Below are 17764 nucleotides of genomic sequence, written 5' to 3'. Positions count from 1 at the left end.
GTGTCTGTTCTTGTGCCAGTACCATACTGTCTTGATGATTACAGCTTTGTAGTATAGCTTGAAGTCTGGGATTGTGATGCCTCCTGCTTTGGTTTTCTTTTTCAAGAACGCTTTGGCTCTTCGGGGGTCTTTTCTGGTTCCAAACAAATTTTAAGATTATTTGTTCTAGCTCTGTGAAGAATGCTGGTGTTACTTTGATAGGTATTGCATTGAATATGTAGATTGCTTTGGGTAGTATCGACATTTTAACAATATTTGTTCTTCCTATCCAGGAGCATGGAATCTTTTTCCATTTTTTTTGTGTCTTCTTCAATTTCTTTCATAAGCTTTCTATAGTTTTCAGTGTATAGATTTTTCACCTCTTTGGTTAGATTTATTCCTAGGTATTTTATGGTTTTTGGTGCAACTGTAAATGGGATCAGTTCCTTGATTTCTCTTTCTGTCACTTCATGGTTGGTGTATAGGAATGCAGCTGATTTCTGTGCATTGATTTTATATCCTGCAACTTTGCTGGATTCATGAATCAATTCTAACAGTTTTTTGGTGGAATCTTTTGGATTTTCCATATAGAGTATCATGTCATCTGCGAAGAGGAAGGTTTGACCTCCTCCTGGCTGATTTGGATGCCTTTTATTTCTTTGTGTTGTCTGATTGCAGAGGCTAAGACTTCCAATATGGTGTTGAATAGCAGTGGCGAGAGTGGACATCCCTGTCTTGTTCCTGACCTTAGGGGGAAAGCTCTCAGTTTTTCCCCATTGGGGAGGATATTAGCGTTGGGTCATTCATATATTGCTTTTATGATCTTGAGGTATGCTCCTTCTATCCCTACTTTCTTGAGGGTTTTTATCATGAAAGGATGCTGTATTTTGTCAAATGCTTTCTCTGCATCTATTGAGAGGATCATATGGTTCTTGTCCTTTCTTTTATTGATGTGATGAATCACGTTAATTGTTTTGTGGGTATTGAACCAGCCCTGCATCCCAGGTATAAATCCCACTTGGTCGTGGTGAATAGTTTTTTTAATGTATTGTTGGATCCGGTTGGCTAATATCTTGAGGATTTTTGCATCCATGTTCATCTGGGAAATTGGCCTATAGTTCTCCTTTTTAGTGGGGTCTCTGTCTGGTTTTGGAACCAAGGTAATGCTGGCTTCATAGAAAGAGTTTGGAAGTTTTCCTTCCATTCCTATTTTTTGGAACAGTTTCAAGAGAATAGGCGTTAACTCTTCCTTAAATGTTTGGTAGAATTCCCCTGGAAAGCCATCTGGCCCTGGACTCTTGGTTTTTGGCAGATTTTTGATTATTAATTCGATTTCCTTACTGGTTATGGGTCTGTTCAAATTTTCTATTTCTTCCTGTTTCAGTTTTGGTAGTGTATATGTTTCTAGGAATTTGTCCATTTCTTCCAGATTGCCCATTTTATTGGCATATAATTGCTCATAATATTGTCTTATTATTGTTTTTATTTCTGCTGTGTTGGTTGTGATCTCTCCTCTTTCATTCTTGATTTTATTTATTTGGGTCCTTTCCTTTTTCTTTTTGATCAAACTGGCTAGTGGTTTATCAATTTTGTTAATTCTTCCAAAGAACCAGCTTCTGGTTTCATTGATCTGTTCTACTGGGTTTTTTTTTGTTTCGATAGTGTTAATTTCTGCTCTAATCTTTATTATTTCCTGTCTTCTGCTGGTTTTGGGTTTTATTTGCTGTTCTTTTTCCAGCTCCTTAAGGTGTAAGGTTAGGTTGTGTACCTGAGATCTTTCTTCTTTCTTTAGGAAGGCCTGGATTGCTATATAGTTTCTTCTTATGACCTCCTTTGCTGCGTCCCAGATGTTTTGGGTTGTGGTGTTATCATTTTCATTGACTTCCATATACTTTTTAATTTCCTCTTTAACTTTTTGTTTAGCCCATTCATTCTTTAGTAGGATGGTTTTCAGTCTCTAAGTATTTGTTACCTTTCTAAATTTTTTCTTGTGGTTGATTTCGAGTTTCAATAGCATTGTGGTCTGAAAATATGCACGGTATGATCTCGATCTTTTTGTACTTACTTAGGGCTGATTTGTGTCCCAGTATATGGTCTATTCTGGAGAACATTCCATGTGCACTGGAGAAGAATGTATATTCTGCTGCTTTAGGATGAAATGTTCTGAATATATCTTTTAAGTCCAACTGGTCCAGTGTGTCATTCAAAGCCATTGTTTCCTTGTTGACTTTTTGATTAGATGATCTGTCCATTGCTGTGAGTGGGGTGTTGAAGTCTTCTACTATTATGGTATTACTATCTATGAGTTTCTTTATGTTTGTGATTAATTGATTTATATATTTGGGTGCTTCCACATTTGGCACATAAATTTTACAATTGTTAGGTCTTCTTGGTCTATAGACCCCTTGATTATGATATAATGCCCTTCTGCATCTCTTGATACAGTATTTATTTTAAAGTCTAGATTGTCTGATGTAAGTATGGCTCCTCTGGCTTTCTTTTGTTGACCATTAGCATGATAGATGGTTCTCCATCCCCTTATTTTCAATCTGAAGGTGTCTTTAGGTCTAAAGTCAGTCTCTTGTAAACAGCATATAGATAGATCTTGTTTTCTTATGCATTATGTTACCCTATGTCTTTTGATTGGAGCATTGAGTCCATTGATGTTTAGAGTGAGTACTGAAAGATATGAATTTATTGCTATTATGATGCTTGTAGAGTTGGAGTTTCTAGTGGGTTCTCTGGTCCTTTCTAATCTTTGTTGCTTTTGGTATTTTTTTATTTATATATATGTATTTTCATCTTTTCTCCCCTCAGAGAGTCCCTCTTAAAATTTCTTGTAGGGCTGGTTTAGTGGTCACAAACTCCTTTAATTTTTGTTTGTCTGGGGAACTTTTTATCTCTCCTGCTATTTTGAATGATAGCCTTGCTGGATAAAGAATTCTTGGCTGCATGTTTTTCTGATTCAACACACTGAATATATCCTGCCACTCCTTTCTGGTCTGCCAAGTTTCTGTGGATAGGTCTGCTGCAAACCTGATCTGTCTTCCCTTGTAGGTTAGGGACTTTTTTTCCCTTGCTGCTTTCATGATTCTCTCCTTGCCTGAGTATTTTGTGAATTTGACTATGATATGCCTTGTTGATGGTAGGTTTTTGTTGAATCTAATGGGGGTCCTCTGTGCTTCCTGGATTTTGATGTCTGTGTCTTTCCCCAGGTTCGGAGTTTTCCACTATGATTTGCTCACATGACCCTTCTACCCCTATCTTTTTCTCTTTCTCTTCTGGGACCCCTATGATTCTGATGTTCCTTTTTAATGAGTCACTGATTTCTCTAATACTTAAATCGTGCTCTTCTGCCTTAATCTCCCTCTTTTTTTCTGCTTCATTATTCTCTATAAGTTTGTCCTCTATATCACTGATTCTCTGTTCTGCCTCATCGATCCTTGCCACCGCTGCATCCATCCGTGATTGCAGCTCAGTTATAGCATTTTTAATTTCATTCTGGCTATTTTTTACTTCTTTTATCTCTGCAGAAAGGGATTCTAATCTATTTTCGACTCCAGCTAGTATTCTTATCGTGATTCTAAATTCTGGTTCAGACATCTTGCTTGTATCTGTGTTGGTTAAATCCTTGGCTGTCGTTTCTTCATGCTCTTTCTTTTGGGATGAATTCCTGCTGACTTCTGTAGTTCAGGTTGTGCCAATTGTTGTGTTAATCCTCCAATCAGTTTTCTAGGTGTGTAGGATGGTTTAGTGTTGTTCTGGCTGTATTTCATGGATGCGAGACACACAAAAAACTTCCATGCTGTTCTGCCATCTTGGCTCCTCTCCATATTTTTTTCAAGTTGAAATTATTTCAATTTTTACATAATTGTAGTTAGAGGAGGCATTTATTTAGTTATGTAACAAAGTTTTGGGTACTTTTAACCAAAATATCTTTGTACAAATTTTATTGTATGTGTCTATCACTGTATAATAAAATAAAATCTTCCCTATTTACAACTGTATATTTTGCACTGCATTGGTGTTAAACACATACAAATGCTGACTGAACTCAATATTACTTGATTGCTTTGAGATAATGCTTGGTCTAACATGGTAGATGTGTTTATAGCTGAGAGTAAAGTAAATGAGAAATTATGTGTTACATATAGCCTGCTGTGGCCTCATTCTTTTCTGTATGATTTTTAATTTTACAGTTTTATCTATTATTGCAGGCATATAAGTGCTTATAATATCACAATTAAACACCTTTCCACTTTGTTCTATCCTTATTTTTAAATGAGGGGAATACCAAATTAGAAATATATGCTTTGCATCATTTTTTGCACATGCCCTTTTTGGAAGTGAAAAGAAAAAAATAGAATATAATTGACCTACATAAATCACTATAGTTGTGTGAAGGCTGAAGTAAAACCAGGCTTATACCATAGTATAAGTTCCTGAAGTAGCTATAGCTAGAAATTTAAAATAAACCTGTTACATGAGATGATGTCTTTATAAAATTAGGTGCTAGAGTATATTTGGTTTTGAGCAGTCAGACTTTAAAGGATGCATACTTTAAATTACCTTTTTTAATATAATTAGTATTCATTTTAAAATGGTGGAATTTTTTGGGGCGCCTGGGTGGCGCAGTCGGTTAAGCGTCCGACTTCAGCCAGGTCACGATCTCGCGGTCTGTGAGTTCGAGCCCCGCGTCGGGCTCTGGGCTGATGGCTCAGAGCCTGGAGCCTGTTTCCGATTCTGTGTCTCCCTCTCTCTCTGCCCCTCCCCCGTTCATGCTCTGTCTCTCTCTGTCCCAAAAATAAATAAACGTTGAAAAAAAGATTTTTCAAAAAAAAATAAAATGGTGGAATTTTTTTCCCAGTTTTGCAAATCTGGTGTGTGTGTGTGTGTGTGTGTGTGTGTGTATATATGTATATATATATATATATATACGTATATATACATATACATATATATATACATACATATATATATACATACATACATACATACATACACACACACACACACACTCACACACACACGTTGGTGTGTGGTTTAATGTTTCATTGCAGTATAGAAGGGGAGATGCTAAAGCAGGTGAGAAGATCTTTATTCAGAAATGTGCTCAGTGCCACACAGTGGAAGAAGGTGGAAAACACAAGACTGGTCCAAATCTCTGGGGCCTTTCTGGCCCTGGACGAAAAACAGGACAAGCACCAGGATTTTCTTTTTCCGATGCTAACAAAAACAGAGAGAAAAACTAGGCAGTTGTGGCAGAGAACTAGAAACTTTGTAGCAAAGAGAAAAGACATGATTTGATAGAATTCTCTAGTTTGCTGCATTAAAAATAAAATCATCATGTTTATATTACTGAAATACTGGTTTATATCATAAGATCTGTGTTTAGATACCTGGTTTCTTTTTGATCACACAGGTTTTTACCTATACAAGGTATTTCATTTTATGCAGTACATCCATGTTGAAAAGCATGAGCTAAATTAAAAAGATCAAACCATATTTTAATGGCATAATGGTAGTTTTCTATTTGTAGTAGTGATTTCTATTTGTAGTAGTGGGAGGATGTTATAAAAATAGTTTGAAAAAGTATATTCCGTGATTTCTTTGTTGGTGGAAAGTGGGTGGATGGCAGTTAACATGAGAAAGCATTTTAGGGTTAAAATTAAAAATGGTTAGAAAAGACTATAATATCTTTGCAAAGAAATTTGTTATTCCCAGATATATGTGTACATACATACATATCATTAACATTCACCTCAAAAATAGGGTATAACTCGAAATAGACTGTAACTCTTTTTTGAATTGTTCTTGGAGGCTTGCAATTTCTTACTGGCCCAAATTTCAGATCAGTACAACACTACTATTTGGAAAGGTTTTTATTTTATTTTGTTTTTGTTCCTTTTTATTATTTTTATTGAGGTGAAATTCACATAACATTAGCCATTTTTAAAATTTATTTATTTTTATTTTAGAGAGAGAACTTGCACAAGTCAGGGAGAGGGGCAGAAGGTGAGAGAGAGAATCTTAAGCAGGCTCCATGCTCAGCACAGAGCCTGACCCCAGGCTCAATCCCATGACCATGGGATCACGACCTTAGCCAACATCAAGAGTCAAATCCTCAACCAACTGAGCCACCCAGGTGCCCCAACATTAGTCTTTTAATTAATTAATTAATTTATGTTTGTTTATTTTTTGCGAGAGAGGGAGAGATAGAACGTGAGTGGGGAGGGACAAAGAGAGAGGGAGACAGAGGATCCAAGGTGGGCTCTATAGCAGTGCTGATAGCAGTGAGCCAGATGCAGGGCTCAAACTTACAAACTGCGAGATCATGACCTGAGCCGAAGTCAGACACTTAACTGACTGAGTCACGAGACGCCCCAACATTAGCTATTTTAAAGTGTACAAGTCAGTAACATTTAGGGTATCACAATATTGTGTAATCAACACCTCTTTGTAGTTTCAAAACTTTTTCATTACTCCAGAAGAGCTCCTGTACCCATTAATCACTCCCCATTTTCTCCTACCCTTAATCAACCTCTAATCTGCCTCCTATTTGTATGGATTTGCCTATTCTGCATAGTCTTAAAAAAGAAATCATAAAATATGAGCTTTTGTATCTGGCTTCTTTCACTTGGCATGTTTTCAAGGTTCATTGAAGTTGTAGCATGTATCAGTGCTTCATTCCTTTCTGTGGCTAATCATATTCCATTGAATGTATATATCACAATTTGTTTATCCATGTATCAGTTGATGAACATTTGGATTGTTTCCACCTTTTGCCTATTGTGATAGTGTTGCTATGAATATTTGTGAATAAGCATTTGTTTGAGTCCCTGTTTTCAGTTCTTTTGGATATGTATATGTATATGTATATGTATATGTATATGTATATGTATATATATATGTATATGGTGGGTCATTTGTTAAATCTATATTTAACTTTTTGAGGAAATACCAAATTGTTTTCCACAGTAGCTTTGCCATTTTACATTCCCATCAGTAATGTAGGATTCCTGTTTCTCTATATCCTCTCCAATGCTTGTTCTTTTCTTTTCTTTTTAAAATTGCCATCTTAGGGGCACCTGGGTGGCTCAGTTGGTTAAGCTTTCAACTTGGCTCAGGTCATGATCTCGTGGTTTGTGAGTTCGAGCCCCACGTCGGGCTCTGTGCTGACAGCTTGGAGCCTGGAGCCTGCTTTGGATTCTGAGTCTCCATCTCTCTCTACCCCTCCCCACTGTGCTCTGTCTCTCTCTGTCTATAAAAAATAAGTAAAATGAAAAAAAATAAATAAAATTGCCATCCTAGTGGGTGTGAAGTGGTATCTCACAATTTTGCTTTGCATTTTGTTAATGAATGATGATGTTGAACATGTGTTAACGTGCTTTGTTAAAAAGAAAACCACAGACCCAAAATGGAGTCACTTGTGGTAGGCACAGGACACCAAACCATGGCTTAGTACCTAACCTAATTGTAGTTTCAACCTTTGCCAGAATGTAATCTTAACCAGTTAGTCTGGAATTTCCTGGTGGGCACTGGTAAGGTAATCCACCTGGTTTGTTCCCCAAAAGGAGGTGACCTTGCCTGAAATAATTCTTCCTTGTTGTTGTTATGACTTCCTTTTCCTGCCTTTAAAAACCTTTCCCTTTCTGTTGCCCTTTGTACTCCTTTCTACATGCTGCCTGATTCATAAATCATTGAATAAAAGCCAATTTGATCCTTAAATTCACTCAGTTGAAATTTTTCTGTTTAACAACTTGTTGGCCATTTGTATATTTGGAAAAATGTGTATTCATGTCCTCTGCCTATTTTTTATTTGAAGTGTTTGTCTTTTTTCTTGTAAGAGTTCTTTATGTATTCTGGATACTAAACCCTCATCGAATAGGAGATTTTCAAATATTTTCTTTTATTCTGTAGTTTGTTTTCATTTGGTTGATAAGGTCCTTTGATGCACAGAAGTTTTTAATTTGCATAAAGTCCATTTATCTATTTTTTTGTTGGTATTTTCTTGGTACCAAATCTACGAATCTATCACCAAATCTAAGGTCCTACTAAAGATTTACCCTTGTGTATTCTTCAAATACTTTTATAGTTTTGGCTCATATATTTAGATTGTTGACCCATATTCATTTGATTTTTGATAGTGAGGAAATAGTTCAATTTCTTTCTTTTTCATGTGATTATCTAGTTATCCCAACTCCATTTCTTGAAAGATGATTATTTCCCAGTTGAGTGGTCGGGATACCCTTGTTGAAAAACAGACTGGCCATATATGTTGGGGCTTGCTGCTGCATATTCAATTCTATTTTTATTACTGTTTTTATTACTGCAGTTTTGTAGTAAGTTTTGAAATTAGGAAGTGTTGAGCCCTCCAGCTGTGTTTTTCTTTTTTGATATTATTTTAACTGTTCAGGGCCTTTTGCAATTCTGTGAATTTGCAGATCACCTTCCTCATTTCTGCAAAAATTTTGGAATTTTTGATAGAGATTGCATTGTGTCTATAGATTGTTTTGGGGGTATTGCCATTTTAGCAACACTAATGTTCCAATGTATGAACATGGGATGACTTTCCATTTATTTAGGTCTCCTTTCATTTCTTTAAGCAATGTTTTGTAATTTTCAGTGTATGAGTCTTTCACTTCCTGGGTTAAATTTTTCCTAAGTATTTTATCATTTTAGAAACTATTATAAATAACATTGTTTTCTTAATTTTCTTTTTGAATTGTTCATTGCTTGTATATAAAACACAACTGACCTTTGTATGTTGACCTTGCACCCTGCTTTGCTGAATTTGTGGCTCCTTTGGGATTTTCTATATTTAGAATCATATCATCTGTGAATAGAAGTGGTTTTACTTCTTCCTTTCCAATTTGGATGGCTGTTATTTCTTACTATTCCCTAATTGCTCAGGCTAGGACTTCTAGTGGAATTCTGAGTAGAACTGGTAAAAATGTTCCTGATCTTAGAGGGAAAGTTTTTAGCTTTTCACCTTGGGTATGATATTATCTGGGGGTTTCCAAAAATCCCTGTTTTCATGTTAGGCAAGTTATCTTTTATTCTTAGTTTACAGAGTGTTTATGTCATGAAAGAATATTAGAGTTTGTCAATTTTTTTTTCTGCAGGTATTGAAACAATCATCTATTCTTTTTCCTTTTGCTCTATTAATGTGTTATGCTAAGGTAATTGATTTTCTTATATTGAATCATCCTTGCATTCCTGGGATAAATCCCATTGGGCCATAGTGTATAATTCTTTTAATGTGAGTTGGATTTAGTTTCCTAGTATTTTGTTGAGGATTTTTGCATTAGTGATAAGAGTTACTGGTTTGTAGTTTTCTTGTGGTGTCTTTGTCTGGCTTTGGTGTTTGGAGAAGTTTAAAATACAGATTATTGCAACTGTAAGTACTCTTCATACATGATTTGAATTTGGTATTTTAAAATTTCTTAATGGGTTTTATAGTGCTTGTATTGTGCTTATTTGATTGAGCTTTGTGGACTATATTGTAGGAGAAGGGTTTAAAGAGAGGAGTTGGCGTTTTGTGCACAATGTTTTTTGTTTGAGTGCACATGTAATAGCTTAATTTTGTCAAAAGAGGGATTTTGCTTATTTTAACCTGTGTTAATATTTCTAGTAAGATAGTGTCTTGGGTTGGTCTTAGCCTATCTATAGTGATGTTATTGACTAGAAATGCCTGGGGACACTCACCTGGGCCCATATTACTTGTAGTGAGCCCCTACAGACATCTCCCCAGCCAAAGTTGGTAATGTGGCTGGACCAGGCCTTGTGGTTCTTATTATGATGGCAAGACACACCTCATCAGCAACTATCAGGGAACTTTGAAAAGACAAGATTTATTACTCACAAGTCCTGGAGGTTGGATTGGATGCCTGGGACCACCCAGTGAGGTTGAGAGGAGAGAGAGCACGCGAGAGAAACAGAGTGAGAGCAAGCTAGTGAGCAGGTCTAGCGTTCTGCTTTTATTGGAGTCAAGGGTGGGGTGCCTAGGGTTTTGAAGGTTCACTCTTTATTGGTGAATTTAAAACATAAGGGTGGGAATTAAAACATGGGAAGGGAAAAACAAGCAGTCCTCAAATGCAGTTATCTAAGTCTACCAGAGCTTTCTAAAAAGGGGGGTTGGGGTGCCTGGGTGGCGCAGTCGGTTAAGCGTCCGACTTCAGCCAGGTCACGATCTCGCGGTCTGTGAGTTCGAGCCCCGCGTCGGGCTCTGGGCTGATGGCTCAGAGCCTGGAGCCTATTTCCGATTCTGTGTCTCCCTCTCTCTCTGCCCCTCCCCCGTTCATGCTCTGTCTCTCTCTGTCCCAAAAATAAATAAACGTTGAAAAAAAAAATAAATTAAAAAAAAATTAAAAAAAAATAAAAAGGGGGGTTAACTTCATGGGTGGAGGACCCTGGCTCTTTATGTACTCACGTAACTGGCAATGCGTTTACTCAAACTGGATGTTTTTGAAGTGGATGCCATGGTAAACAAAAGTTTAATGTCAGGCGTTTATATTATAGTCAAAAAAGCTAATTGTCAGGTGCTTACACTGCAGATAGGTGAGATACAGTGAAATTTTTGTTATCTAGAATATTGGGAAAAGGGACCTGTGGATACTGAAATGGTTTGGTTAAAACAAAATTAGCACATGCAGGGTTTTCACAGCTTTTTTGGTGAAAACAAGATATTTTTTTTGTCTTTCTGAAATGTTGGGAGCAATACAGTTTAGTAGGATGGAGAGCTAGCAAAACCCTTGGTCCCAGACTTCTCTTGGGTTTCCAAGCAAGCCAGGGTAAATTGGGGTGGAGAATATATGGTAAACACTTGAGGACTATATTGGTTTCTTAGGGCTGCTGTACCAAAGTACCATAAACTGGGTGGCTTAAAATAGCAGAAACTTATGTTCTCACAGTTCTGGAGGCTAGAAGTACAAAATCAAAAGTACGAAATCAAAAGGCCAGAAGTACAAAATGTTTGCAGGGCCATACTCTCTCTGAAACCTGTAAGACAATCCTTCCTTGTTTCTTCCTAGTTTCTGGTAATTTGTCATTTATCTTGGTGTTTTGGGTCTACAGCTGCATAACTCCAATGTCTGTCGTTTCATGATCCCTGTGTGTCTCTGTCTTCACATGGCTATCTTATAAGGATACCAATCATATTAGGTTGGGAGTTCATCCTACTGCAGTATGACCTCATTTCAAGTTACCTAATCACAGCTGCAGTGACCGTATTTCCAAACAAAGCCATATTCTGAGGTAGTAGGGGTTAGGACCTCAGCGTATCTTTATTCAGAGAACACCCATATATACATATAAAATAAATACATAGATAATGATAAAAATTTATATTAAAACAAAATAGAATAAAACTTAATCTTTGGTTAAGGGTGCTTTAGAATCTTTTTAAACATCATTGTAATTGTTTTTAACACAATATCATTGTGTTTGTTGTGCAAAAATACTGGTTATTAGGTATTCTATAATAAAGAATTTATCTGGTCTTTGTTCCAGGTTCCTAGATGGGAATCTGAAAACCTTAGAGTTTCCCAAGTGATAGGAGTGTTTCTTTTATGCAAGTTTGGGCCCTGGGACCACCACCTGAGTTTATGCTAATGAGGTGACTTATGGTAGGCTCCTGGAGAGTTTCTGGATGGGGGTAGCCAAACTTGAAAGACCAGCTATGTGATTAGAGAGTTGAAGCTTTGGGCTAGGTGATATCAGTCTAACTTCCAGGGTTAGGGGATAGTTGCTGCAAATTGAGTTCTGTCACATGGCTAATGTTTCACTAGGTATTCTTTGTTTTTTTTTAAATGTTTATTTATTTTAAGAGAGAGAGGGAGAGAGTGTGAGCATGGGAGAGAGAGAGGGAGAGAGAATCCCAAGTAGGCCCTGCACTGTCAGAGTGGAGCCTGATCTGGAGCTTAATCCCACAAAACATGAGATCATGAAATCAGGAGTTGGACACTTAACTGACCAAGCTACTTAAGCACCCCTCAATAGGTATTCTTACATAATAAAACCCCCATAAAAGCTCTGGACACTTTAATTGGAAGCTCTGGTTGAGGTTCCTGATTGGTGAGCATATCAGTGTCGTAGAAGAGTGATGAGTCTTGATTCTCTAGGGACAGGACCCAGAAGCTCTGTGTTTGAGACTTTCCCAGACTTCATTATATGGATCTCTTTATCTTGCTGGTCCTGATTTGCATCCTTTATGTTAAACCTGTAATTAAAAGTATAGTGTTTTCCTGAGTTCTGGAAAATTGTTCTACCAAGTTATCAAACTTGAGAGGATCCTGAGAACCCTCTAATTTATAGCCAGTTGATTAGAATTTTGGGTGACCTGGGACCCCAAACTTGTACCTGGTGTCTGAAGTGAGGGCAGAATTGCTGGGGACTCTGGAGTCAGTTTTAATTCCAGGCAATAAGTGTCAGAGTTGAATTGCATTTATTGCAATAGGATTTCTCATTGATAGACTGTTGAATAATTAAGTCTGAAACTTAGATTTATTATTTGAATGTGGTTCTTTAGTTTTTAAAGTAACATCTTCCTATAGTGTCATTTTATTATTTTATTATCACATTATAAGAGCACTCAACTTTTGAGTCCTAACTTGTAGACTAGTTATAACCTAACATTTATTTCTCTAGCTGCCAATTTTATTGCTTGTTAGCATTGATTACAAATAATATTAAAACTTACTACAAATATATCTCTTATTATAGATTGTTGTCAAAGATTAAAAGCTGCATAGAAGGTTTGGCTTTGGGGCGCCTGGGTGGCTGAGTCAGTTGAGCAGCCGACTTTGGCTCAGGTCACGATCTCGCGGTTTGTGAGTTCGAGCCCCGCGTCCGGCTCTGTGCTGACAGCTCGGAGCCTGGAGCCTGCTTTGGATTCTGTGTCTCCCTCCCTCTCTGCCCCTACCCCACTCACACTCTGTCTCTCTCTCCTTCAAAAATAAATAAACATTTAAAAAAAAAAAAAGAAGGTTTGGCTTTAACATTATTTAAGAATTAGAAATAAAATTTCCCTAAGTCAGATCAGTTAAGTAATATTTGTGACTTATTTGGGGATATAATATTGCTATTTGTTTTACTGGTTACATAAGAATAATTAGTAGCAGAATCAAATTGGATTCCTATATTAAACCACTTATAAAAATTAACTTGAAATGGGTAAAAGACTTAATTAAATTTAAGTCTTGAAATTATAAAACTCCTAGAAGAAAACATCTTATTTTTAAAATTTTTTTAAAGCTTTATTTATTTTTGAGAGAGAGAGAGAGAGAGAGAGAGAGAGCAAGCATGAGTGGGGGAGGAGCAGAGAGAGAGGGAGACACAGGATCCGAAGTAGGCTCCAGGCTCTGAGCTGTCAGCACAGAGCCCAATGCGGGGCTTGAACCCACAAACCATGAGATCATGACCTGAGCCAATGTCGGACACCTAACCGACTGAGCCACCCAGGTGCTCCAGGAAAAATCTTCTTGGCATTGATCTTTGTAATGATCTTCTGGATATGACGCCAAAAGCACAAACAACAAGAACAATAACCATTAAGTGGGACTGTGTCAAACTAAAAAGCTCCTGCACAGCAAAAGAAACAGTCAACAAAATGAACAGCAACCTATGTAATGGAAGAAAATATTTGTAAATTATATATCTGAAAGTCTTTGTAAGTTATATGTACACAATTGGGAACTAAACCCCAGCACACAATGGGCAGGGATTGATATTCAAAATCTATAAAGAACTGATGCAACTCAGTAGTGAAAAAGCAAACAACCCAAATAAAAAAATGGGCAGAGGAACTGAATAGACATTTTCCCAAAGAAGGCATATAAATGGACAACAGGTACATGAAAAGGTGTTCAACGTCACTAATTATCAGGGACATGCAAGTGAAAACCACAGTGAGATATCACCTCATGCCTGTTAGAATTGGTATCATCAAAAAAGACAAGAAATAACAAGTGTTGGCAAAGGTGTGGAGAACAGGAAACACTTGTGCATTGGTGGTGGAAGTATAAATTGGTGCAGCCATTATGGAAAACAGTGTGGAGATTCCTCAAAGATTAAAAATAGAACTACCATATGATCTAGTAATCTCATCTCTTGGTATGTATCCAAAGGAAATGAAATAGGATCTGGAAGAGGTATCTGCCCCCCACGTTCACTGCAGCATTATCCACAATAATACTGGTTAACAACCTAAGTGTTTATCATCAGATGAATAGAGAAAGAAGATTGTGGTAAATGTATACATTGGAATATTCAGCCATGAGAAAGAAGGAACTCCTGCCATTTGCAAAAGCTTAGATGAACCTTCAAGGCATTATGCTGAATGAAATAAGTTACAGGAAAAAATACTGTTTAATATCAATTATGTGTGGAATCTTAAAAAGTCAAACCCAGGGAGTTTTAGGAAAATGGCAGAGTGAGAAGATCCTGAGCTCACCTCATCCCATGGATACACTGAGATAACAGCTATATCTATGCAAATAACTCTGAAAACAACCTGAAGATTGGCAGAACAGACCTTCCACAGCTAATCATAGAGAGAAGGCCACATCAAAAAGGTTAAGAGGAGTGGAAACACAATTGGGAACTAAACCCCCAGCACACAATAGGTGAGACATCACAAACACAGAGATGTGAGAGGATTAGACTCCACACCAGGCACTCCTGGCACAGAGGACTTGAACTGGAAGACAAATCCCCATAATATCTGGGTTTGAAAATCAGTGGCTTAGCTCCAGGAACTTCAGCTTCAACAAAGATGTTTAAAACATAAAAGAAGCAGTCAGAGCTGAGAATTCAATAATTGAGATTAAAAAAATGCACCGGAGGGAATCAAGAGCAGATTAGAGGAGGCAAAGGAACTATCAGCCATCTGGAAGACAGGGTGATGGAAAGCCACTAAGCTGAATAGCAAAAAGGCAAAAGAATAATAAAAAAGGAGAATAGGTTAAAAAACCTCTGCAACATCATCAAGAATAATAACATTCACATTATAGGGATTGCAAAAGGAGGAGAGAGAAAGGGGTAGAAAACTTATTTGAAGAAATAATAGCTGAAAACTTCCCTAACCTGGGGAAGGAAACAAACATCCAGATTCAAGAAGCACAGAGGGCCCCTAACAAGATGAACCCAAGGAGGTCCACACCAAGACACAAAATAATTAAAATGGAGACAAGTGCTGATAAACAGAATTTTAAAAGCAGTAAAAGAAAAGAAAAACAGTTACATGTAAGGGAAACCTCATAAAGCTATCAGCTGATTTTTTTCAGCATAAACTTTTTAGGCCAGAAGGGAGTAGCATGATGTATTCAAAATGCTGAGAGGAAAAAACCTACAACTAAGAATATTTTACCCAGTAAGGTTATCATTCAGAACAGAAGGAGAGAGAGTTTCCCAGACAAACTCTAGACTGAAAAAAAAAAAAAAGTTAAAGGAGTTCATCAGCACTAAACAAGCCTTATAAGAAGTATTAAAGAGAATTCTTTAATTGAAAATATCATAACTAAAAATTATGACAGGAAAAAATTTCAGAGGTAAAAGGAAACATATAGTTGAGGTAGTAGATTAATCACTTGCAAAGCCAGTATGGAGTTTAAAACACAAAAGTAGTAAAAATAAATTATATCTACAAAAACTAGCCAGGAGATACACAAAACAAAAATAATATGACATCATATATGTAAAAACATGGAGGAGAGAGTAAAAATTTAATGCTTTTAGAATGTGTTTAGACTTAAGGGACCATCAACTTAATATAGACTGCTATACACATAAGCTGTTCTGTGTGAATCTAATGTTCTGTCTGAATTTGTGGTAACCACAAATTAAAAACCTGTAATAATGCACAAAATAATAAAGAGAAAAGAATCTAAATGTAACACTAAAGAAAGCCATCGAACTACAAGGGAAGAGAGCAAACAAGAAAGGAATAGAGAAGACCTGTAAAAACAACCAGAAAACAATGAACAGAATGGCAATAAGTATGCAGCCAATCAGTAATTACTTCAAATGTTAGTGAACCAACTGCTGCAATCAAAAGGCATACAGTGACTGAATGGATAAAAAAAATTAAGACCCACTTATATGTTGCCTACAACAGATACTTTATTTAAAAACATTTTTTTAAAAAAATGTTTATTTATTATTGAGAGACAGAGAGACAGAGCATGAACATGGGAGGGGCAGAGAGAGGGGGAGACAGAATCTGAAGCAGGCTCCAGGCTCTGAGCTGTCAGCACAGGGCCCCAAGCGGGGCTTGAACTCACAAACTGCAAGATCATGACCTGAGCCAAAGTTGGACGCCCAACTGACTGAGCCACCCGCGTGCCCCAAGAGATACTCACTTTAAATATAAGGACATACACAGACTGAAAGTGGAGGGTTGGAAAAAGATATTCCATGCAAATGGAAATCAAAAGGCAGACTGTGTTTTCTTCTTTAATCCTGGCTCCTCTGACCGACCCTTCATGGTGTCAAATTGAATTTAGGAAGATTTTCACAGCCAGCTTCATAGAGGACTATGACTTACCCCTTAGGATTTACCACCTACTTTGGAGAACTCTTCTTTTGAGATCATTAGTGACAGATGTCTTCTTAACTCCGTCCAGGTTTTATATTTTTGGTAGTCTTCTAATTATATTGTTTGATAAATTTTATCAAAAGTGGAGTTAGTATTTCTGTCTCTCTTTGTCCATATTCTTTTTGACTGGTTTTAGAAAGGAAAAAAAGAAGAGACAGCCTTTCAGTCTCATTATAAAACTGGATTCCTGAAACCATAGGTTTTTGATAGAGATTTGGACAGAGGCAACTTGTTATGATTGGAAGAAAAAACATGAAAATGAGTTAGCAGTCACCATTCTTAACTCTAAATAGTCTGTATCTTAGGGCAAGTTCTTCTTCTCTCTTTGGGTCATGTATTCATCTTCAAAATGAGGGGTTGGATTAATTTCTAAGGCCTCTTCTAGAAGGAACTTTGATTCTAGGAGAATAGGGTACTGCTTATGTCCAACATGTCTGGGGTTGGAAGTTTATTCCTGTACCTTGGGCCATGCTAAATAGCATGTGAGTATTAGATTTCTATAGGGAACCCTAAGACTAGAACACCAAAGACTAACTTTGGAATTTTCTTGTAGATCAGAAACTGTAAGTATTCCCAGTTGTAATAGTTTTCCTATTGAATCCAGGAATAATCTTCTGTTCAAATATGTGGGTCACATCAGAAAGTAAACCTTACAAATTTAACTACACAAACTTAAAACTTATTTTCACCTTTGTAGGTATTATCTGGGGAGAGGAAACTCTGATAGAATATTTAGAGAACCCAAAGGAATATATCCCTGGAACTAAAATGGTCTTTGCTGGTCTTAAAAAGAAGAGTGAGAGAGATGATCTTATTCAGTATTTGAAACAGGCAACATCTTCATGAAATGCTCTTGCACCTTAAAAATACCAGTTATAGGGGCGCCTGGGTGGCGCAGTCGGTTGGGCGTCCGACTTCAGCCAGGTCACGATCTCACGGTCCGTGAGTTCGAGCCCCGCGTCGGGCTCTGGGCTGATGGCTCAGAGCCTGGAGCCTGTTTCCGATTCTGTGTCTCCCTCTCTCTCTGCCCCTCCCCTGTTCGTGCTCTGTCTCTCTCTGTCCCAAAAAATAAATAAATGTTGAAAAAAAAAATTAAAAAAAAAAAAACCAGTTATAAACCAATAGTTCCAGTTTCAAATATTGCATGTTTAAGGAAGTCATATTTGATCTTTTTTGATCAGCCTGTAGTAA

The 17764-nt window shown here is 37.1% G+C and overlaps 1 protein-coding gene across 1 annotated transcript; it reads left to right on the top strand.

Annotated features, from left to right (window-relative positions):
* The first annotated feature begins 4074 nt into the window (after nucleotides 1–4074).
* On the top strand, nucleotides 4075–17419 carry LOC121030343 (cytochrome c, testis-specific-like). The gene is made up of 3 exons (XM_040474671.1): nucleotides 4075–4104; nucleotides 5040–5218; nucleotides 17269–17419. The coding sequence occupies exons 1-3, from the start codon at nucleotides 4075–4077 to the stop codon at nucleotides 17417–17419; spliced, it is 360 nt and encodes a 119-aa protein (XP_040330605.1).
* Nucleotides 17420–17764: the final 345 nt, after the last annotated feature.

Source organism: Herpailurus yagouaroundi, unplaced genomic scaffold (genome assembly GCF_014898765.1).
Source record: "Herpailurus yagouaroundi ecotype Mexico unplaced genomic scaffold, PumYag 140, whole genome shotgun sequence".
NCBI lineage: Eukaryota > Metazoa > Chordata > Mammalia > Carnivora > Felidae > Herpailurus > Herpailurus yagouaroundi.
The sequence above is the reverse complement of the archived record's forward strand: the minus strand, read 5'-3'. Positions and strand labels throughout refer to the sequence as shown.